Source organism: Melospiza georgiana, chromosome 4, assembly GCF_028018845.1.
Source record: "Melospiza georgiana isolate bMelGeo1 chromosome 4, bMelGeo1.pri, whole genome shotgun sequence".
NCBI lineage: Eukaryota > Metazoa > Chordata > Aves > Passeriformes > Passerellidae > Melospiza > Melospiza georgiana.
In genome coordinates, this window is record NC_080433.1 from 35,606,615 (window position 1) to 35,630,436 (window position 23,822).

General features: G+C 36.4%; 1 protein-coding gene across 1 annotated transcript in view; it reads right to left on the bottom strand.

The window, feature by feature from the left end:
• Positions 1-9,821: 9,821 nt before the first annotated feature.
• Positions 9,822-23,822, bottom strand: part of APAF1 (apoptotic peptidase activating factor 1) — a 31,792-nt gene continuing 17,791 nt past the window's right edge. Inside the window, exons 16-27 of the mRNA XM_058023161.1 lie at positions 23,096-23,221; positions 21,962-22,123; positions 21,565-21,693; positions 20,676-20,801; positions 19,664-19,783; positions 18,925-19,050; positions 18,447-18,572; positions 16,899-17,018; positions 16,446-16,571; positions 15,568-15,693; positions 15,015-15,161; positions 9,822-11,432 (exon numbers count right to left, since the gene is read on the bottom strand). Of these exons, the coding sequence (XP_057879144.1) occupies positions 11,289-11,432; positions 15,015-15,161; positions 15,568-15,693; positions 16,446-16,571; positions 16,899-17,018; positions 18,447-18,572; positions 18,925-19,050; positions 19,664-19,783; positions 20,676-20,801; positions 21,565-21,693; positions 21,962-22,123; positions 23,096-23,221 (1,578 nt within the window). The 3' untranslated portion in view covers positions 9,822-11,288. The remainder of the gene's footprint in view (positions 11,433-15,014; positions 15,162-15,567; positions 15,694-16,445; positions 16,572-16,898; positions 17,019-18,446; positions 18,573-18,924; positions 19,051-19,663; positions 19,784-20,675; positions 20,802-21,564; positions 21,694-21,961; positions 22,124-23,095; positions 23,222-23,822) is intronic.

Sequence of the window (23,822 nt, forward strand, 5' to 3'; positions counted from 1 at the left end):
CAGTATGTAAATGAAACCAAATTCTCTCTCTTTCTCTCTCTCCTGTCTTCTCTTACCACTGAGCTTGGATAGGAAAACTGCTTTTTCTAGCAATCATTAAAGCTGAATTCAAAACACATTACAACAACATAAGGAAAGATGAAGCTTGCTGTAAATATTCAAGAAATGCCTGGATGCAGTCCTGTGTCACATGCTCTAGGATGACCCTGCCTGAGCAGGGAGCTTGGGCCCACTGTGGTCCCTACCAACCTCACCCGTTCTGTGATTCATACAGTTTCTATGTGTGATGAAGAAGTCAGTCACAGTCACAACTTCATAAGCTCCCTTGATTGTAAGATATATGCCTTTTGTATTTTTAAACATGGCATTTCCTACTTTCAAGTCACTAGAACTGCTCAACTTCTCCACATCCTTATATAAAGCTAAATTAATTCTAATATTAAATCCTTAGCAGGAAAAAAAAAGGAAAAGAAAAACAAAACTTCATGCTCAGTGTTAAGGATAGGCCAGTGCCTGAGAGAATGTGTTCTAATTTGAAGGCAGTATATTTGTTATCATATTTTCTAAACATATATTAGAAAATCAGAAAGCCAGTAAGACAAAGGAAATGGAAATATGTTCCAGTACTGAGAATACCCAGTGAGCATTAACTTTATCCTATAGTGACACCATGAGGAAAAAAAGAAATAGACCACACTAATTTAAAAACCACATTAGATGCAGTGCAGTCTGCATTCTTCTACTTGTGATTATTGGACAGTGATAATTGTGAGGCTACAGAATGTCAGGCTTGGGCATGTCCTAAGCAAAAATATCCTAATGTATGTAGTTGAGGCCTAGCACTATTTCTTTCTTCAGTTAATGTTGCAAAGACTCATACTCTTTTCTTCAATTTACCCCCCAGACAGTATGTAAGTCTATAAAAGTATCAGTGATGGATTAAGTGAACAATTCTGCATTGGAATTGAGTGAATCTACTGAAACATACAAGTGTCTGGGAATGCTGTGCATGAGTGGAAGTTAGTATAAAAAGATATTAGATCATTCACCATGGCCATCTCTGTCACAGCCATTACACAGTCACAGCCATTACGCTGTCACCATGGCCATCTCTCTGTCACAGCCATTTCTCAGTTATACTTACATGATACTTGGAGAGTTAACTAAGCTAAGTACCTCAACAACCTGGAAAATTCAACTGATTGTTAAACTACTAGGGAAAAGAGGCTACTACAGTGCCAACATTATCCCCAGCCCCTGATGTGGCAAGAAAGCCCTTTAGAGAGATGTACCTAAGTAATTGCAGCTCCTGATACATACAGCCTGCTCCATAGACAAAAAGATGGGGGGAAATATTCCTGCCAATTCCTGCCCAATACTCTGGGGATATCTCTTTCCCAGCCAGAAGTCTAGCCCTGGCATGATGCAATCTGAAAGGAAACAAAAATATGAGTATCTATTGCACCTGAAAGTACAGATCATCTGTGTTCAATACGGCACATCCTAAAGCCAATCTCACAGGAAGGTGAAAAGATTTAAAGATCAGATTGCACAGCACAAGAATTAAATTCTTCCTGATCTGCAGATGACCAACAACAACTCTGAATCCTAGTGTTCCATTACAGTCCTTTCTCTAGAGCAGACTTTTGCAGACCTGAGGCAAGGAACATTATCAGAGAGTCTCTGAAGTTCCCTATTTTTAGGTGAGACATGTAAAGAAAGGAAAGAAAGATCCCAGCTTTATAATAACCCATAACATTTGAAACATACAGAACATCTGGAAGCATTTAAGCAGAAACAGAATGTTTATCTGAGATGTTTGTTTACATTCAATTTTGCATAGAGATGTAGGAATTAAGAGCTAATTACTTTGTTGTATATGATTTTACAAGTTTGTTTTAGATCAAAATATGGTGTGATAATAAATCAAATTCCTTTAAGTAATCCAAAGTTCATGTATTGACAATGACACCTTAAGAACAAAAATAAGAACCATAAGCAAAACAATTAGAAATCTGTCAGTAACATTTGCCAAAATCAGTCTCTCAAAAAACCACAGCAGTCAGTAATGCCTAGAAAAATCCTGTGGGGCTCAGAGTAGACTTTACTTTTCCATATAATCTCAAATCTGTCATTCCACTGTTTTCCTCAGGGCTGACTTCAGGTTAGTAGTTGCCTTGGTCACCTCTTTAAAAATACCAGAACTGCAACAATTAACAACCTTTTAGAATTTCACATTTTTTAAAGCATTATTAATTTTACCTGGTGTGATTCAAAGGACTCTTCATCTTATCTGTTGCAGACAAATGCTAATTTTTCCTTCAGACTTGGTGATTCACAATTCTTTAGTTTGAACAAATGCATCCTGTCTACCTGTTCTGTTAAGATTATCAATTTCCAATGCCATATTTCCAACATCATATTTCAAAACTGTGTCACTGTGATCAATGGAATAAGCTTCTTTTTGTTAATTAGATAGGTTTAATATTAATCCCTCATTTGCTTTTCTTATTGGTATTCCACTCCTTGCTTTAAAAACCCTTATCAGCTGCTCTTATACTTCATAATTTGCACTCTGAAATATTATAAACATCATCTCTTAATATATTTGTTTGTGTTGCACTTCGGCTTCTACACCTTTTTGAAAGGGATGTCGTGTAAGATAACATCTTGGGCAGCAGGTTTGGTGGTGTGGTGACATTTTATACATCTGTAGAACTGTGACTTCTTGGCCCCCTTTCAAAGCTTTCCAGCTTTTACATATCCTGCATTACATCTGTGCTCCCAATCATGTCAAAATTTATTTGCTGGAATGATTCCAAATCTGTAACTCCCTGATCAAGGTGATACCCTGTTGTACAAGGAATATGCAAGCAGAGTGCAATCAATGACACCTGGAAAACTTAATTTTTTACACATCGACATTGGTTTCATAATAAAGATTTCATAAAGGTTTGCTTTTGAAGAACATCTCTGCTGGTCCAAAGCCAAATGTGTGGGTGTTTTTCATCTCGCTGTAGTTGATTTAACTTGTAAAAGGAGACTTAGCTTCCTTTCTATAGTTCCTCTCAATTACATAAACATTTCTGTGAGCCAGTCAGTAAGAGTTTATGACAGATTTAGAGCTGCTTGGTGATAATTTATGAGTACTTCATGTTGGCCTGATTACTGAAATGTTTGCTATATGGCTTCATTTGTTTAGTGTAACAAGAATTTGTCGGGAAAAAAACAACTCTGAAAGGGGAAGGATGGATTAAGGTACCCAGTTTTCAAACCCTACTCAGTCCTTAAAGAAATGCCAGAATTATTTGAACATCCTGTTCTACACAGCCTCTAAAATCAGCTTGGAGAATGCAAAATAAAAGTCCAGGAATCTGCAAGAGCAAACCTTGTATTTCAAATGGTAAGTGAAAAGTGCTTCACCGCTAAAAAAGCGCTGCTTCTGCCAGTCACCACAGAAACACCACCACTACAGCTACACCTGGAGTGTGCCACTGCTGCTGGATTATCTGTGCCACTGATCTCTGACAGTGGTGGCTCAAGTCTTGCCTTCACTTCCTTTGAGGAAGAATTTTTGCAGTCCTCCCCTTGAACCAAGTCCTTAGGTTACAATACCTAACACAGCTGTTCTCACTTTGACATTCTGACTGCATTTATGAACATTCCTCTTTTTCCCTTCAAGGAATCTCAGCAGCAATGAACAGTCCATCAAGAAAAAAAAAAAAAAAAAGGAAAAAAACTCAGTTTCAATAGAAAAAACATTTTGTTAGAACTCAAATGTAGTTAAAAACACATTCTAAACAGAAAACACTCAAGTTCCAAGCCCCTTGCTTCCTATCATAGGTATTAATTCCAACTGAGACATCCAAAGTATGATATACTCTTTCTCACAAAGTTAAGGCCTCTTGTATTTGCTGCTAACTGCTCAAAGTATTCACTGTGATCAAATTCTCATTTTCCAAGTGAGAAACAAAAGAAACACATTGGCAGATACATAACAATCCTCAAGTAATGTCTAACCCATCATAGAACTCAAATAAAGAGCAAAATAAGTAAAGCAAAATGGATGGACAAATTGCATGAGCTGGAAGCACTGTGGCTTAATTTTTGAAGAGGAGATGTAATTTGTATGCAAAATAAAAATAACTATAGAAAAAGATCATAATTTTCAGAGAATATGATCTTAATTTCCTAAATTTGTATTTTAGCAAAAAAAAGCTTTAGATATATAACACATAAATGTAACAGCTTGCTAAAGATCACTCTTTTTTTTGCTATTACATGCTGAAGAAACCAGAGAGATCCAGAACACAAACTGAGAAAATGTTCCATTCCACAGAGTCACTTTGTGATAAAAAAAACAGAACAGTGAAGTCCAACTTTGCTGCAGCAAGTCTTCCCCTAACACTACCAGAACTAGGACCCTGGACAGTGGAACCCTTCATTTGGAAGAAGGTTGACATAATTAAGGACTAAAAATGAGATGTAAGGAGTAGAACAGGAGCTTGAGAAGCTGCAATGTGTAAAGAGCTCATACCTAGGAGAAGCTTAAGAGGAAAAGTAGACCATAGCTCAAGGAATAGACTTCTTTTCTAGAGCTAACAAAAGTTTAACCCTTTCAACAAAGATATTTCTGGGAAAGGGAGATTAAACAGTGAAACTGGTAGACTTACCAGTTATTGTCACCTACTGTGTTTAATATATTTTTAACCAAATTTAAATGATCAAGATATGCTGTGAAGAAAATTCCAGGTGACATGAAGTTCAGTTGAATTGTACCTATCTCAGGCAGGTATTCACTGATACAATTTCACAGTGAAAAACAATTCTTCCACAAGTTCAACTTGCCCCCTCAACCATTTCTTTGAATGAATGTGTACCTGTAAGATCTCCCTCAAACCCAGTGCTCCAGACTATAAAAAACCAGCTGCTGACTCAAAACAACAACTTAATAGCTGAATCCTTGATCCTGTAAATTTTTTTTTTAACTAGTATCTGCTCTAAAATTTTTGAAGTAGAAGAACTATAACTCTTTGTTTGATAAATTGAGAGTGCAGCATCTGCAAGACATTAAAACATATTTGTAAATATTTTGAAAACTCAGGCACATTCAGGTGACCTTTTTTCATGCTCTTGTTAAACATATACTCAAATAGAGGTAAAATTTGGGCAACATTTCTTCTTCTCAAACTCTTTGAAACTGTTTCTCTTCCTATTTCCTAGTTCTGAAATTTAAGGCACATATTGGTAAGACCACACATTCTCTCCAAGATCTCAGCTGGAAATATAAACCTGCTATCCTGTGCTGAATTTAAATAAAATTCACAGCACCTTTTAAGAAATCCTGCAAACACACTGAAAAAATCAGGAGCTACCAGCTTCCTTAAGGATCTTACTGTGTAGATGCAGCATGCTCAACCATCAAGACATGATTATTGGCTTCAGGCTGGAGTCTTTGGATCAAAATGTTTGATCTGCATTGAGACAAATTTCCACAGCCCTATGCTTATGTCTGTTCATTCATCTCTTCTCAACTAAAAAGACTCTAAGCATTTCCAAGTCTCAAATTAAAAATATGCTTTTCCTCTCAGGTATTAATTCAGGGCTATTAAACCAGAAGTATATTTTTCAGGCTTTCTTTAATCTTTCTTCCCCTACACTACTTCTGCCGAGGGGCTTATAAACAACAGCCAGTACTGATCACAATATTAAATTAAAGGAGGAATTTAAGTGGTTATAACTGGGAAACACAAAAAGACATGTTTTTATTGTTACTCCGGGACAGGAAAACTTGCTCTCAAAATGTGTCAAGACTAAGATTTCTTAGCACTGAAGTAAGAGTTTGAACCAGCAGGCTACAAAGGCTTATCAACCCAAATATTGACACTAATGAGGAAGAGGAATATGAACAGTTATTACTATCTTTGGAGGATATGGCAGGCAAATAATATGATTTTTAGAAATAAAACACTGTTGCCATGTGCTAGAAAGTACTATAGAAAAGTGATATGGAAATTATATTTTCTGTACAGTTGCAGAGAAGAATTAGAAGAGTCTAATGCTTTAGAAAAGTAAAATAAAAGGTATTTTAGATATCAAGCATACTTCATATGCATTTATGAATTAGAAATAACACATGCTTTACCTAAGGAGCATCATGTTTACTTCTGATGAGTTTGAATGTGTAAATTTGTCTTTCCTTCATTTTGAGTTAAACATCATGATTTTCAAAACTCATCTGAGTTTTGAATACATTATTAGAGGAACATGAACAAAGCTAAAAATAATTCAGAGACACAAGTAAATTGAAGGAAGCTAATACAGTAAGAGATTAAAAATACCAGATAAAGACATGGAATCTAATTGCAGCATTCAAAGTAGTACTCACAGGATGCCTCTTGAGTGCAGAAAGAGAATCCTCTCTAGCCTGAAGAACATGAATCTAACCATTCTCAGAGCACTTCTCCTATGTGCAACATATGGTTTGTTAAATGGAAACAAGCACAGGAAGCTAATTTGTTCTGTAAACAGTCAGGTCCCAAGAGAGAAACTGCCTATTGAAACCCTTACAAGATACTTTAGCTTTCTCATCCTCCTGAACAAACACACAGAGGCAACTTAAATAGTTCTAGTCCAATTATCACTCAGTTGTGCTATATCCCTCAAGTGCAACTGTAGGAGACGATATAGGAAGCGATGAAGCTGTCAATGACACGTGCAGCCTGAAAATCTGACTCCTTTGTACTCCTTTAGGATGTACCCTAACAGTCTCAGCCTAGGCCTCTATTAAATCTGGTTGCAAGGTTTCTCATAAAAAACCCTCCTAGAAGAAAGCTAGTGAATTAATTTGGAAGAAAAGGCTCTTAAAACCCAAGAAAAGCCAGCATCTCTGCTCCAAACCCACTGGCCCCCACCTCTCAAAAAAAAAAAAAAAGCTCATATCAATGCCATCATAGACATGGATACCAGCACACCCCACAGAAGCTTTGGAAGGGCTGAAAAACACAATCAATTTACTGTCAATCTATTGCAGAGTTCCAGCCACAGACGAGCCTCAGCTTAACATCTTACTGCACATTAGCAGAGCCAGTAGCTGTGCCCCATTCCTAGCTTGAAAGAACAAAGTGAAATTGAGCACAGAAAAAGAAAAATAAGACACTTCATACTGGAAGTATTCAGAGTATGTGGCACTCTCCCTGTCCTCCAAACAGTAAAGGTCATTTGGCTTCTGCTTTTCTTGGAATCACAACAGAAATTAGGTGCCCCAAGTCCTCAGAGCTCTTGGGCATCACTATCACTACCTATGAACACAAATAAATTTAAGCCTCCATAGTAGACACAAGAAGGAGGAAAGCACAAGGTGGACAAATACACCTGAGAGCTCAAGTGTCCTACTAGAGGCAAATATAGCCCCAAGGCTGATTTTTCCACTCCTGGGCATTGCCATGGAACCTGAACTTGCTATAAAGGAGAAAGGGCAACCAAAGAGCTCAAAAGAAGGCTGTGCTCTACTAGCAAATTGCAAAACCATACCTGAATTCTCTGTGCTCTGCTGCCATTCTGGATTTAGCACCTTCCTGAAGATGAGGGCAAGCAGCCTCCCTGTGATGTCCTGTTCCAGGAGGGCAGAGGAAACCACTCAGAGTCTCAGCCTGGCTTTCCCCAGAAACCTGCAAGGGCATCAGCTTCGGCAAAACACTCAAAACACTTTGGGAGAGCAGTGATAAGGACAGATTCTGTTGTGGCTAGATAAAACCCGGGGAACTGGACCCCATATAGAGACTTCACTGAATTTAAAAGTTGTAAAAACCCCCGCAAAGCAGCGATTTGCACAGCATTCTGTAATGGGAAGTTTAACTGTGCAATTTTCAAAAGGAGGCAAAATAATTTTGGGGTGGGGGATACTCCTCTACTGGCAACAAGTTACCAGTTCCAGTTCTACCCATCCCCTTCCAGCACTACAAAAGGTCTACTTGAAAAACCCTCAGGCACTCAGTGCACAATTCTGTTTCAAACAACTGTGTAAGATAAGAACAAGAGAGGGGAAGGAGAACACTGTAGTGGAGGAATGGTACACTTTAAGGCAATACAAAGCATCCTCTAGAGCAGCTGAATCTCACATGGGTACAATTCCCAAGGAAAGAGAGAAAAGTGATATGTGAAGGAGCTGTAGGTTTAATTGACAAAGTGAAGAGACTCAAAACTTCTACAGAAACGATAGGCATGGTTAATAGGAAGTATACAAATGGTTTTCACAAAAGCGTATTATAATTTCATTTATAGAAGTAGATAAAAATAGCAATGCTCATTAGTTAAATTTGAACATAGACTGATTCATTTTGATCTGACATTAAAAAAAGATAATGGGAGCACTAATATTCAATCAACATAAAAATTGCTTTTAGCCATATTCTCTTTTGTTTCCTTTACATTACATGTAACATTGAATAGAACAGCCAAATCTGATCATACAGCAAGACTTATTTTTTTTTTATTACAGTAAACTGTCTTCTTAAATATTTTAAATTGAAGAAGTTGCTTGTGGCATTCACATTTTCTGGAAAAATCCCTTTGCCTGGGATTTGTCTCCTGGGAAGCTGAGAAGCCTCAGAGAAAAAGGAAAACAATAATTATCTCATTTTCCTGTGTTTTGCTCCTTTGGAATGAGTTTGGAGATTGTTTACCAACAGGTGGTTGTTTCATTGGTTTCTGCTGTGGGTTGTATTGACTCTTGCCAACTGGGGCCAGGCTGTGCTGGGGCTCTGGAAAGAGTCACGAGTTTTCTTTATTATCTTGTTAGCCTTCTGTAAGTATCCTTTCTGTATTCTTTAGTTAATTAATATAGTACTCTTTATATAATAGAGTATCTTAAAATAATAAGTTAGCCTTCTGAGAACATGGAGTCAGATTCATTCCTTCCTTCCTTCCTCAGGGCACCCCGCAAATACAATAGTTGCTTTGCTGGCTCCTATTTCAATGATTTTTCACTTGAATTTTTACATACTTTTCCTGTAAATCAGATCTATTCTTTGGCTCTTCAGACATTTTCATCACTATTCCTCTTCCACCTCAGTTTCAAATACTTACAGCCAGCTCCAGACTTCTACATATGTGAATATAACCATCCCAACATCACCTTCTGCGAAGAACAGCTTCCTCAATTCCAGCACAAGCAATTCTGTGCTGTCATTCTTCCAGAACATCCAAGAATGTCATATTTATCTCACATTTCTTCAAGTTTCTTTCCTTTTTGCTTCCTAGTCACTTTAAAATTGCAATTGTCTCTGAAGTCTGCTCATGCACCATTTGCTTTCTGCATTAAACTGTGATGATCACGTTTTTTTTCTTATCATGAGAATTTCATTAGTGTTCTCAGAGAAGAGAACTTTCTGCCCTGGTTCCTCATGGGAAATATTTTCCCTGTACCTTTTACGCTGGTTGGGTCTCTAAGTTCAGCCTGACAGGGTCCTAAGCAGTAAGGAGAGCACAGTCTGTGGGATAGAGGGACACTGGCTAAGAGAAGCTTCCTGCTCCTTGGATCCTCAGCTACTCAGGGAGTACTGATGGGCTCTCTACAAACTGGACACCAGAAGCAATACTGTCCTGAACATTGCAGACATATTCCAAGACTTTGTTTTCCCTCTGTTTCCTTTTTCTTCTACATCCATATTTAATACTCTTGCTCACCTCTCAAAGCACTTGTAAAGCAGCACTATTGTTAGACTGAAAAAAGAAAAAATAGAAGATGCAGCAATCCCCCTCCCTCCCAGGTATGAAAAAACTGACTCAGGAATTCAAATTCATTTACAACTTTGGCCAATATTGCCTGGATCATCTTTATTAAGTACTGTACATACTTGAAATACAAAACATCATGGTCTTTTCTATTGAATTTCTTCTCTTTACATTTCTGCCAGCAGTACTTTGATTATACTGACCCGTATTGAACAGCACCTTAGAAAGAGTAGAATTTCAAGTTGGAAAAGAGGAAAAACTGGTGATTGTCAAAACCAGGGAAATACTAAGAATGCCTATTAAATTTTATGAAATGCACACAAAAAAATACTAAAAGTAAAAATTTCATTATTCTGTACCAGTTGAGATACTTGCTACTGTACTTTTTACAATCAAGTTGTTAGACAGTGTTCTACTGCCAGCTACAAAAATATGAAAATCATATTAATGCTTGTGCAGCTGCTCAAGCAGTTGAGAGGCAATTGAATAGAAAAAGGCTTACTAGGTACCAAATAAAACATTGCTACCCAATTATTCAGAAAGTATTTTTCAAGTACAATTAGTACAAAACACTGATATTTCTACCTTATATTGAATCTATAAATAAACTGTAAAAATTACAAAAGAACATTTAAAAAAACATAAAATCACATATTACCAGGCAAGAGATCAACTGGGCATAGAATCCCATGTAAACAAAGCTGACAACAGTAAAGTGTCTCCATAGTATAAACTGAATATTATTACCAAAAGGAAAAAAAAATCTAAAATTCACACCTTCTTATAATTTTCAATACATAACTTTTAAGCCATTCCCATTCTCATTTTACCTGGTTAGCTTTACTCATCCTTTGACTGGAAATGTGGCACAGTCTCTTCCACTTCAATTACAATATTGAATTTCAGATTTTGCCATGAGAAAAAAAGACTCGGGTGTTCCCTTTAATAGGAACAGCTCATCCATGTTACAATGGGCTTTATCTCCACAGGTTGAAGGCTCTCACTGCAAGTGGGAGGCACAGCTGCTGTAAACTGAACATCATCTCAATTTGGTTTGAACATCAAGCACCAACATGGCTGGTTCCACTTTGCAAATGAACAATGCCCCTGCTTCTTCCCATTCTGTACTAAATGAAAATCCTTGCATTGCACCAAAAAAATGGGTTTTTTGCATCTTGCACAATTGTGTTCATGGCTGGAGAGCATTTAGCCATCAACTTCAGCATAAAATATAATTTCAAAGTATTATGCGCTTATTCTTTCTTCACTGCTATTAATATTAATTTCAACTAATTTGAATAAATCTTAATATAATTTCCTTACACAACTGGAAGCAACATACTTAAGATGCAAATCAAGATTTAAGGATCATAATAATTCTTATTAAAAACAAGATTAAATGCAAGTTCATTTGAAAAAACATGCATAAAAGCACATAAATATACATGAATACAACAATTAAATATAATTCACAGCTTAATGACTGTCAGGCAAAGCAAAATTTTCTCTCCAGCTTAAAAAATTAGTTATCTTTGCAGTGTTCAGACCACTAATCAGAACTTCTGTAGTACATAAAGAATGCCAAGATTATCAACAGTCACATATACTTTGAAATTAGGGGACACATGTATTGACTTGAGGTTTGTTCCATTTGTGTAGAAGGTTTGTAAGGATTCTCCAGTAGCTACATTCCACCACTATAAAAAAAATAAAAACACACTTTCAGTTAGGTGAAAAGTTCAGAATACAATCTATTAACAGGCTTAGCATGGCTAACCCAGTTGACTGCTTTTACCAAAGAGGTAGAATTAAAAATAAAACCATCAAATTAATTAACATTAAACACAATCTTTAAGTAGAATAAATTTAGGACTAATCACTAAATATAAGGCTTTCAGATGAAAAGAAACTTCAAAAAGACTGAAGCTGTTAAATTTCAAGAAAACATACATAATAAATTCAGGTACTGCCCCTTACCCCCTCACAAAATGCAATCAATAGACATAAACTGCAATATGTCCAAACTTTTAAAAATTATGTATTTTCATATAACCCAATGAATATATAAAACAGGTTACCAGATAACTTAAACTATAGCTGAATTAAAAACTTAGCTAGACACACAAGAGGATTGATCATATATGTTTGAAATAATTTGCAGGTTTTTTAGTAGGACTGACTTCTTTTTCAGTGATATTACAATAAATATTTTTAGAATACACAGCACTAAAAACAAAGAAACCAAGAAACCTGCAAACATCAGTTTACCATAGTCTGAAATTTCCCATTTCTCAGAGAAACTGCAGACCAATGCAAAACTGGACCTAACACAATCCAGCACAAAGCAGTTATTCCATTGTGCCAGGAAGAACTCTACCTTCAATTCAGGCAGGATTTGAGTGCAGCAGCAAAATATCACAACATATTACCTTCAGCTTTGATCACATTGAAAAGCAGATGGTATTACTACTTTTTAGCTTACTCATCTCATGAAATATGTAACATTATAGTTATGTGCATAATACAGATTTGCAACTACACAGCTACAATGCTCTGGTTAAAACCACTGTTCTATAACTGTCTGTTAATTGATGGAGACCCCCTCAAAAAAAGAAAAAAAAAATTAACCAAACCAAAAATGGATCTTAATGAGCTTTTGAACTTTTGGTCTGAGTAAATGAGCAGGTGCTGTGGCAGTGGGTGCCACTCACACAGCAAGTTCAATAGTATCCAGGTGGATACACCTCATCTGTGACTAAGATGACTCACTCATTCAAAGGTGTTGATCACGTAACTCTAGAGTCCAACTCAGTCCAGCTTTAGGGGTGCAGACTCCTGAAATGTTCTGGACTTTCCCTGACTAGTATCTCCCTACAAAATGGCTCTGTGTGTGTGTGTTTTCAGGCACCTCATACACATCTAGCTGTAGAAGCAAAAATACAATACTTTCAGAAGGCATTTTGATTGAACATGGTCCCATGACTGGAAAAAGACAAATGCCATACCCACTTTCACAAGGAGCAAAGAAGGTACTAGGAACTATAGGTCAGTAATCTTCACTGCAAAGTCCAGGATTATTATAGAACAAGTTTCCTGGAAGTCATTTCAAGTCTCATGAAAAAAAAGGATGTGATCTTGAACAACTAGCAGAGATGCACCACAGGTAAATCATGCTGAAGCACCCAATTGACTTCTGCTGACAAAAATGGTGTCTCTCCAAAGAGCATGGCAAGAGCTCTTGTGAGCAACCTTGACTTTAGCCATGCCAACAGCATGGTCTGCCATAGCACCCCTGCAGCCAAACTGGAGGGATAAGGACTGGCTGAGTGGAACACAGGTTAGGTAACAAATTGGGTGGGCTGTTAGTTCAGTCACTGTGTGTGGGGCCCTGCCCAAGTACAAGAAAGACACTGACACACTGCAGCAAGACCAGCACGTGGTGACTGAGGTGGCTGGACACCTAGAACAGATGCCATGGAAGACAGAGCACTGCATTTGTTTAGGAGGCTAACTGATGTCTTCAGCTAATAAAAGGGTTAGAGATAACAGAGATAAGATTAAAGATAACCCTCTTTACAGGGCCCAGAGGCAACCCTGTTGGACTGGAGACAATATTTTACAGGGCAAGGCCCTTAACAATTTTACCTAACTCTGCAAACCACTTCCAGCAAGGGGCTGGACTAGAAGAATTCCAGAAATCCCTACGATTCTAAATAATTCTACCCTCCAAGAAGCATTACCAACACCATACTGTGCAACCACAAGATAAAATGAGGAGGAAGCTAGAAACAGAAAGTATGTCTTGTTCTTTAATATAAAATGAACATCAGAAGGTGCTATGAAAACTAACTTAAAAATTTCAACTCTTTGTTACATGGTTACTGTATCAACTAATTCAAAGAATTAGTCTGATAGCATGTCTAACACAGTCTCTAAAGAGACCGACCAACAATCAGCTAAAACTCCATCCCTCTGAGGTTAGAACTTTGCCACCTGTCATTTCACACACACACAGATAACACCTTTCTAATAACAGGTGTTTGCTATCACAAGGGGAAAAAAACAACACAAAACCTCATTAACAACTTAGAATTACAAAGAACCATTCCCAGACTGAAACAAAGGCCACCTTTTCCCCTTCCCAAAAAACCATATGCCCAGTAGATGCATGAACCAATGGAAGAGTGATGAAAACACTGATTTCTGTTGGAATCCATAAAGTTAGAGGATTTTTAGGAAATGGTTAAAAAAGTATAGGCCTCAGACTGAAGTTTTGTTAGCATTGCAGATACAGCAGAAAAGTTTCCCAAGCAGTAGAGCATATGTGACAAATAACAATAGGCCTCTGTAGAACTGGCTTAAGGATGGCAACAAGGTTATTTAATGTATATCTTTAGAAGGTTAGCATGAATAGAGAATAGAGCTCTGTTCTTTGTCTCTTATGAACCAGTCTTTGTTTTAACTACCATTAGGTGTGTTTTATAAGATTGGATAGAATGCTTGTCAATATGTGTTGTTTTATGTATGATTGGCTGAAATCTAGACTGAGATGGTTTTATGTCATTCTGTATCACCCCACCTTCTCTGGCATTCCCTGTGGATCAGCAAGCTGTTAACATCCTGTCTCCACTGTCTAACCATGTTCTGAGACTGATGTGCAAATAATAAAAAAGGCTCTTCACTGGTCTGGTTTGTCCAGTGTTGTCCATATCTGGACGTTTTGCCGCAGCAAGTGGGTTCCTTTCTTAAGACGTGGGTTCCTGACACAATTGGACCTATATCTACCCTTTGTCCCCATAATTTCCTCCAAATATTACTTATAAAATGTCTTTCAAGGCAGAAATCATCGCCTGCAATTTCTTCTGGATTTCTACTTGTGAGAAAATTTAAACCTCAGCATCTCAAAAAAAGAAAAAAAGAAGCCTGATATAGAGCATTTTTCTGTTAATCATAAAGAACATAATTGCTGTCAAAAGTGAGTGGACATTAAGGCATACAAAAATGTTTGGAATCTTTAAAGATGTTAACGAAGGATATTGCAAATGAAAATATGAAGTTAAATTGAATGTAGGGACTTGGAAACAAATGTGAATTCTTAGAAGACTTTTTCAGGGGACTTGCAGATATAAGAAAAAATGAAAAGTGCTAGACCATCACAAAAATGAAGCAGCTTTGTGTTAACTAAAATGTTTCAGGTCTGTTTATTGAATTAGTCTTAATTGTCAGAGTACTGCCATTTAGTAAGGTATGACAGGGTATTGTTTTATTTCAAGTCTTACCTTAAGATAGCCTCCAGATGACACAAGCATTTTACTGTCAGGAGAAAAGGAGAGGTCTGTTACCCAGCCCCCATGTGTTGGCTCTCCTTCATCTACAGTAACAGGGGAGCAGAAATGAAGTAATGCACCTGTTAAAACATCCCAAATCTGAAAGAGAGGAAAGAGTATTTATAGAAGGAAACTTAACAGGGAAAAAAATGCCTCAAATAAGGAAATCTGAAATCCATTTTCTGTATTCAAGGAAAAAAAAAAACCACCTTGCAAATATATATTCTACATGAAGTGACAAGATAATTTTTAAAAAATCTTGTTATTTAATCACACATGTAATTCACAGTAGAATTATTATTAAATTCTGTGAATCAGTTCCTTAGCATTCATGGGACATAAATCTAACAATATGGTTACAAACTACTGCCTCATGTGGCCAACTTTGCTCTTTCCACCACAATGCTATGGAAACAGACCTGCAGAACACAAACCATAAGAACTCTTCTGTCTGTGAACTGACAATCAATGGAACTATAAAACAACACCAAGGTTAGAGCAGTACCCTTATTTCTCCTTTGTCATCTCCAGTGGCCAGCAGTTTGTTATTAGGAGAGAAAGTGCAGCACCGCACACAGGCTTCGTGGTCCTTCAGTTCATGAAGAACAGATGAACTTTCAAAGCTCCATATCTAAACGGAAAACATTACAGAGAAGTGAAAGACAAGTTCAAAACCAGTTATGATTTCTTTCTAAAAGGCATTAGCATTAAACTGTACATAAGACTTTTTATACATATGCATAATTGTAGGTGAATTTATGTAAATGTGTTATACTGTAGAGTCTGGTTTTCTTTTTTATTACCGGAATCACACAAGAATTTGCTAGGAATTACTGAACTGACTGTATGTATCTATCTTTCCTTGGAATGTACCTTTTAATGAAACCTATATATTTACAAGCAAGTTTAAAGCTGTTCACAGAAATAGGATTCATCAATCACTTGAAAATTATATTTTAGAAATATAATGGAATGTTTTAGGAACATAATGGGGCAGCCCCAGCTCACTACTTTGTGCACTTGCCTTCTGAACCTATGAACAGAAACTTCACTGGAAGTTTCAGAAATTTTTCTTAAATTTACATATTTAGAAGTTCAGGCTATCGACAAATCGATACAGAGAAATAAACAGTGTCCTGCACAAAGCTGTGCAATAAACACACATTTTATTTGTACAGAAGCCACTAGGTTAAAGTTATATCCAAGATCAATTGCAAATGACTGCAACAGCTTTAGTAACATGGTGACAGATATAAGAAATTTAAAACTAAAAATACAACAGGATAACTTGAATAATCACTAGTTACCTCAAAATGAAAAATACAGACTACATTTCAGAACAAATAAGGCACCATTTTTATCTCTATACAGAAGGTAACCAACCTTTGCAGTTTTGTCAGCAGAAGCAGATGAAAATTTACTACCATCAGGTGAAACAGCACAGGAAAGAACAGCGCCTCCATGACAAGCAAAATCTTTTTCTGCATTTCCAGTAGTGATATTCCAAACCTATCACACATACAGAAAAAAAAGGTAACTTTTTAAACACAGTAATAAGGTAAAAACACATCTTACACAACAATATATAAAGGATAAAACTCAACTAGATAGTTCTAATGTGGCCAACATTTTGTTATACTCACTGATATAGTTGAAATACAACAGTACAGATCTTACTGGAAATAGAAATCCACAATTTTGTCTTAAAAGTCAGCTTACACTTTATAATTGATTTGTAAAATGTGTGCCCACACAAAATATAGGAAATACCAAATGTTACAAGAGAGAGTCAAATGTGTTTGATGTGATTTCTTCAGTTCACAGCCTTTTACTCACCTTAACAGTTCCATCGAATGACCAAGAGAGAAGTTTTGAATTTTCCAGAAGTCTAAAATCCTTGATTGCTTCCTTGTGCCCTCTTAGAAACACACCTTCACTCAATTGCCAATTCCATACCTAATCATAAAAATCAAATACATTCTTTTTAAAAAGTGAAACAGCAAACATAAGAAGCATGATTTTTAAGTAACAGGACTAATAACAAGTTCTTATGATGGTGGTAGTGATTAATTAAAATGTTAGATATTGAAGTGATCCATAATGGAGATACTGAAGATTGAGGGTGCCATAGCATTTAATGGTCAACCTATGACAGAGTTCCTTATAATATACATATAATCTTATTTGCAAAGTCAATTTCATACTTAAAATTCACTGGTAATAAAAAAAAAAAAAAAAAAAAACAAGCAGCAAACCAATAACTTTTAGTAGTTTGGGCTTTTAAACCTTTGATTGTTACAACATACAGACTTATTTCACCTGGAAGACCTCATGTTTTGCTGACTTAAATTAGATTTCTTTTATATTTTTAAAGGGCATTTTTAATGAACTGCCATTTTGCTTTGCCTTCTATTACAGCATGACACTTCTGTTTTCAATTCAACTATTCACTGCAAAATGATTTACGTGAAATTTTTTTTACAGAAGCAATTAAGCATCAATTTATTTTAAACAGCACTGATTTAACAGTTTTCAAAGGAACAGGGTGTTTTACATAGTTTTCCTGCAGCAGGGTGAACAGAAAGCTGTGTGTGCAGGGACAGTCCTGGGGTTCAGCCCACCAGAGGGAGCTGAGGGCCAGCAGGAACACTTCCCACTGCAGCGCCAGGAGAAGGATCCCAGGCTGAGGATCAGCACCCAGGAGTGTTTTGGAGGTTTTGTTCAAACTGCAGGTTCAGCTGTGAGGGCTCCTGAAGGCTCCTGAGCAGCTGGACCACGTGCCTAGGGATCCTGCCAGCACTCTGAAGTGCTCTGCAGGACAAACCAGGGCTCAGCAAGCTCCAAGTGAGACACGGATCTTTACTGCACAGCTGCAGCCCTGAGGTGGATAATGCTGACACAGACACACCACAATGCATCCCTGGAGCAAACCCACCTTGCTGAGAGGCAGAGGTTCCTAATTCAAGCCCACATTAGTGCAGCCACTCTACTTCTAGCTGGTTTTCTGCACTGGACAGGGGTGGGCACACCAGCCCGCTAAGAGACTTCTTACATCATTCCCCAAGACAGTGGAAGCAAGCACATTGACAGACCTACAGCATCCCAAACCCTCATTTCAGAGCTGCTGAACCACCTTGTTTGACAGCTAATGTTTCTTTTACTCTTCTCAAAGCCTTTCTAGCATCCACAGCAGTAAAAACAGAAAATCTGTAAAATTCATTGTCACATGAAGCATAAATAAAAGCTATGCTTTCTACAGTCCCTTGCCCCTGGATGGAGCAATGCAGAATACAGTAGTCATTTACTGAGTTTATATTATCTATAGTATAAAAGCCCTTTATTTTAAGTAAGTTACAGCATTATCTTTTTAAATATTGCCCAAACCTGTATAACTGAATCATGAGCACTTGAGATGAGAGTCTGACAGTCGGGTGTAAATCGACAGTGCTGCACAGATGTCCTGTAGGCCTCCCAGGACTTCAGAACCTTCCCATCTGACAACTGTAGTACCTTTGCAATGAAGAATACAATAATTGCATTTATTTGACACACTTGAGGAAAGAATTTGTATGTTCTTGTTTTCTTAAATTACACGAGATTGTAAATACATGATTTTAAGTCACTGGATTGGAACAACCCAAAATTCCTATTAGTGCAGTCTGGGTAAAGTCAAATTCAGAGCTAGATTATTAGCATTGCCTCTAAGTTATTTTAAATTTAGACATAATTCACAAATGTAAATTGAATTACTATATTGAATAATATTATTGTATAACATCATCCAAATAACATTTATTTTAAAAGAAAAAAAAAAGAGGAGTGTTTTCCTACTGTTTTTCAAACCAGATTTAGGATTTAATACCTTTATTGTTCCACTCTCCTGCCCAAAAGCTGCAAATTTAAGATCTTCACTTAAGCAGCAGCAGGAAATGGGGGATTCTTGAGCTGCTGTCTGCATAATAACTTTGTCTGTATTTCCATTGATAAGCTGTAAAATAGGAAGGTAATTAAGGTATTACAATACTTTAAAACTTAAATAAATTACAACATAGAGCTGACAATGCCAAAGGGAACAGTATGAACTTTAAATTACAAGTTACTTTCACAAACCAGTTTGGATGTTGGTGCACTTAGCACTTGGTGTGGCAGGGCCCACAGTAGTGAGAGAGTAGCCACTATTTCCTTTAGTGCAAATCCGGGCTCACACCTCTCCCTGGCCAGTTTGAGATGATTCCTCAGCAGTTACACAGAGCTTTGGAGCATCCCATCATTTGTTGTTGCGACACCACCCAGTCTATAGGTGCTGTACACATCTAAGCCACCTGGGGAACCCACAGACCTCTACCATGAAGGGATAAGAGTTCTGCATCCAGACTCAGTTTCAACATCAGCATAGAAATTTCCCCTCAAACCCCATTCTTCCACTTACTAAACTAGGTACAGTTTCTAGATACAAAAATGTTATCATACACCAAGTCATCTGCTACAGACTCAACTCTTGAAAGCCAAGAACAAGAGGTTCTTTCAGCGCTTCCTCAGTTTTCTACTGAGATTTGCTGGTAACAGTCAAATGTACTAAAAGATTGGTAAATACACCTTACTTGTAAATTCTTCTGATTGTAGATGGCTAAAATCATCACTTCACCATTGTGAAACACAACATCTAGTTCACTCTTCAGCACAGCATCAGAAGATTTGCACACCTTCTTTGTTTCCCAGATCTGTGGAAGAACAGTGTTTCATTAGCTTTATTAAAGAACAAGACATAAAACTTGCTGAGTAACAGCACCTGAAACTGAAGGCTTATAAAGTTTAAGCAACACTGACTTTTTAAAACAATAAAAGTTATACTTCTGCTCTTCTTGATACTGGGGAAAGTTGTGCAGTTACTACAGTGATTCCAACAGATGAAATAGAACTTTCTTTTCCAGGCTGACTGAACACAGGGAAGTCTTGTAGAGTCATAGCTGTAATATCCAAAATTTTCTAAGAGCAGTATTAAAATCCAATTACAAAAAATATGAAATAAAAATATAAAATACAGATTTAAATATAAAAATACAATATAAATATGAAATATAAAAATACTGATTTCTATATTTCAATTGCTTTCAAAATTGAAAGAATGTATGTGTTAACTTGGGAGAAAGGGAAAGGTTACCTTGGTAAGATATAGTTATATTTTCACAGGTTTTAATAAGACATTACAATTACGGTAATCTATCCTAAATACTAACAGGCAAATATACCTAACAACGAAACATATCAAGTCTGCTAGAATCCTGAAAAACCTTCAAAATTCCCAATTTAGATAAAGTGCAAAACAAAATAGAAGGTTATAATTATTCTTGAAGTGCAACCAAACTTTAAAAAATTATACAGATAAAGAGGAATTTAGATAAAAAGTAAAATAAAAAAGCCAGCACATTTTACAGTATATGTAAATTACTTTATAACAAATATCTGAATTTATTTGAACTATAACCTTACATAAAAAATACACAAGTATATTTTTATGTCTTTTATATATGATTATACAATAAAAAATTCCTTAAATGGGTGACTTAATACCTATCTAAATTCAGATATTTCAAAAAAGAAAAGTTATCTTACACGTATTGTCTGGTCATCAGATGAAGTCAGAAATAAAGATCCATCTGGTGAAAATGTCACACAGTGAACCCAGCTCATGTGTCCTCTGCAATATGCCACTTTTGATAAAGACTTAATATTCCATAACTACAATAAAAATATGAAAAAAAACCTCAAAAGTATTGAAATTGCATTTACAGTGAAAATAGTGTAAGTACACTAATTACTTACTAATTGCTTACTTACTACTAAGACACTTAATTACAATGTCTCCTAGTATTTTCTTGTTTCTTATTCTGAAACCAAATGTAACAAGAACTGTGCCTGCTTATGAGATTTCAATGGTCAGGGAAATGGAATCAGCAGCCTCTTTGACTGCTATGATTTTAAGAGATACAGGAAAAAAAAATCACATTATAAAGAAAATACAAGTTCTACTTGACTGTACAGACTGAAGAACCAAAAGAACCCACAAGAACAACAACAAAACAATCCCAAACTAACCTCAACCCCAAACTTGATATTTGTACAGACTTACTCTAGCCATGCTAGCCTCAAAGTTATTCTAGATGTTTCCTTCCTTCTTACATACCAGCACACAGAAGAGGTGTTTGGTTTGAGTTGAGTAATACCCCTGAGAGTACAAGAGTAGTTTTAGATACACTTAGTGGACTAGTCTAGTTTTAGATAAATGTGGGTTCCACTGTCCAAAATGAACATGTAACTTTAAAACATTATTTCCCAGCTGGCATTTTAAATTTAAGAAGCAAATGAAAATTAAAAAGAATAGAGTACACCAAAAGCCTGCTAAAAACAGCATGTGTTTTATCTCTGCATACAAGAAACAATCAGGGCAAATGTAATATTTTAAATTTCAAGCAGCCTTCAGTGGTATATTGCAGACACTTACCTCAACAGAGCAGTGAGACAAAGCAACTGCTACCAACTCATCCCCAGGACAGAAGTCACAGTATTGGATTGTGCTGTGATGGCTGACAATGACTTGAGTTAACAAACCACAGGTGTTGATGTCAAAAAGCTGTGAATACATAATTACAATAGAAAACCTGTTTGAATAACTTCACTACTGACAAATAGTTTATATGCAAAACACTCTACATTCTTGAATTCAAAAGGTATTCCTCTTAGTCACAGGTTTGTTGACCACATATTTTTGTTTACTCACACTTGAAATCAGGCACTTCTACCTGAAAGATTTTAATGGCCTGGATTTTCATCTGTAATCATAATTTCTACCTACATTGTAATACACTACTTCCAAAAGAATACTAAAGTGAGGTACTTACCAAAAGCTTATTTTTGGCTACCACCAAGATCATGTTACCATTTCTGGACCATGAGCAACATTTGACTAAAACCTCCACATCATCTGGTTGTTCATCTGCATTTTTAAAGAAATCTTTTATCTCAATACTTTTCAGTTCATTTCCTGAGCGTGCTTCCCAAAGCTGGAATAAACAGAAAACAGACACAATCTATTGGCTGACGTAGGTACAGAATACAACAGGAGAGAGCTCCCAACTACTTCTTAATAAAAAAGGGCAGAGAATAAAATACAAAAGCCCTTTGCTACTTTCCCTAGTCAACAAATAGCATTAGAATATTCACAAGTCCAAATTATTTATATATTAAAAAATGAGAAAAACAAATTAAGAAATAAAAACAAACCACAAAGAGCATTATGCTGCAGCAGAACTTTCTCCTTGGGTTTTTCCCTCCTATCATTCCAGCTAGAATGCTGCCTGAACTTCCACTTAAAAAAAGAATAAAACCAAAATAAACACCTGCCCTGCAACTCTGTAAACAAGCCATGTAATTCTCGCCATGAGAATTCTGGTACACATCTAGATTTGCACCTTAATTTCATTGAGAGACTTGCCAAAAATCTAGGGAATATTTCTATCCCCTTCACCATATTTTTCCTTATGAACAACAGCTTTACAGTAAGTATCTTTCCTGATACTTACACTCCCAGAAAAACACAAACCTCTCTGTTTTCTTCTAGAACATACAAGAAAACGGCACATGGAAATTGCTTTTAATTTTTATGTCTCCTGATTATTCATTTTCAGAGACAACAAAACTTTCAATTCACCTAAAAACTTACTGTTTCTGGGTAAAGAATTTTTACTCCCCACTCAAGTTTTCTTAACAAAGTGCATTAGAGGGCAAAAACATTCAAAATTAGGCTAGTTAGAATTTATTTGTAACTACAAGCAGTCAACTTTTTTTCCTGGTACTGGACAAGCCATTTCAAAATCCTGCATTACAAATGGGACCAATAATCAACTGTTTCAGGACTGAATGCATTAAAGCTGATTTTGCAGACACACAATTTTCTTACACATATTTTGCATTTGATGTAAAACCTGCCCATTCATCATCAAAACAAAGGGCTGATTTAAAAATATACTGTATACCTTTACTGTTCCATCTGTTGAGCAGCTAGCAACATACTCATCATTTGGTGAAAATCTGCAGTGATTGACAGAATTTTCATGCCCTATCATTGTATTTCTACAGTATTTTCCATTCAAATCCCAAATCTGCAAGAGAAATAAACATATAAATATCATCATAATAATGAATTATTTAAAGACAGATCATTCACGTTCTTCTCAAAATCATACACTGGCAACAAAACACCACTTTTATTTTTTCTTAGTTTCACATGCTCATGGACTGGATGTTATGGCCTGGCCTACCCTACAATTTACCTCTATCTGGTAAGATGCATGAAAACTATTAACATCAGAATTGCAAAAATCTAGTTTAAAATTTCTGTACAGTGCAGAAAAGGCCCCTGACCAGCACAAAATTACTGAGTTTCCTCAGATTGAGAAAAAAGCTGTGTCATGCCTCATTCCTTTTCAGCTTTCTAAATTAGAATTATGTAGCTTACACACTTCAACAAAAACAAAATGTCTTAAGTTAGTCTTGAACAGTCTGAATATCACCAAAGTCCTCACCTTCATGCCCTACCAACAGAGGACTTGCCCATTCTCCTTTGCTGAGTATAAACGCTTCTATTCTGCCTTGCTGAAATCTGATAACAGAGCTGTAGTCAACACTCTTGATCTGCTGCCATGTCTCTTTTACCAGGCTCATTAAAAAAAACATTACTTTGCCACATTTAGATAAATTTCT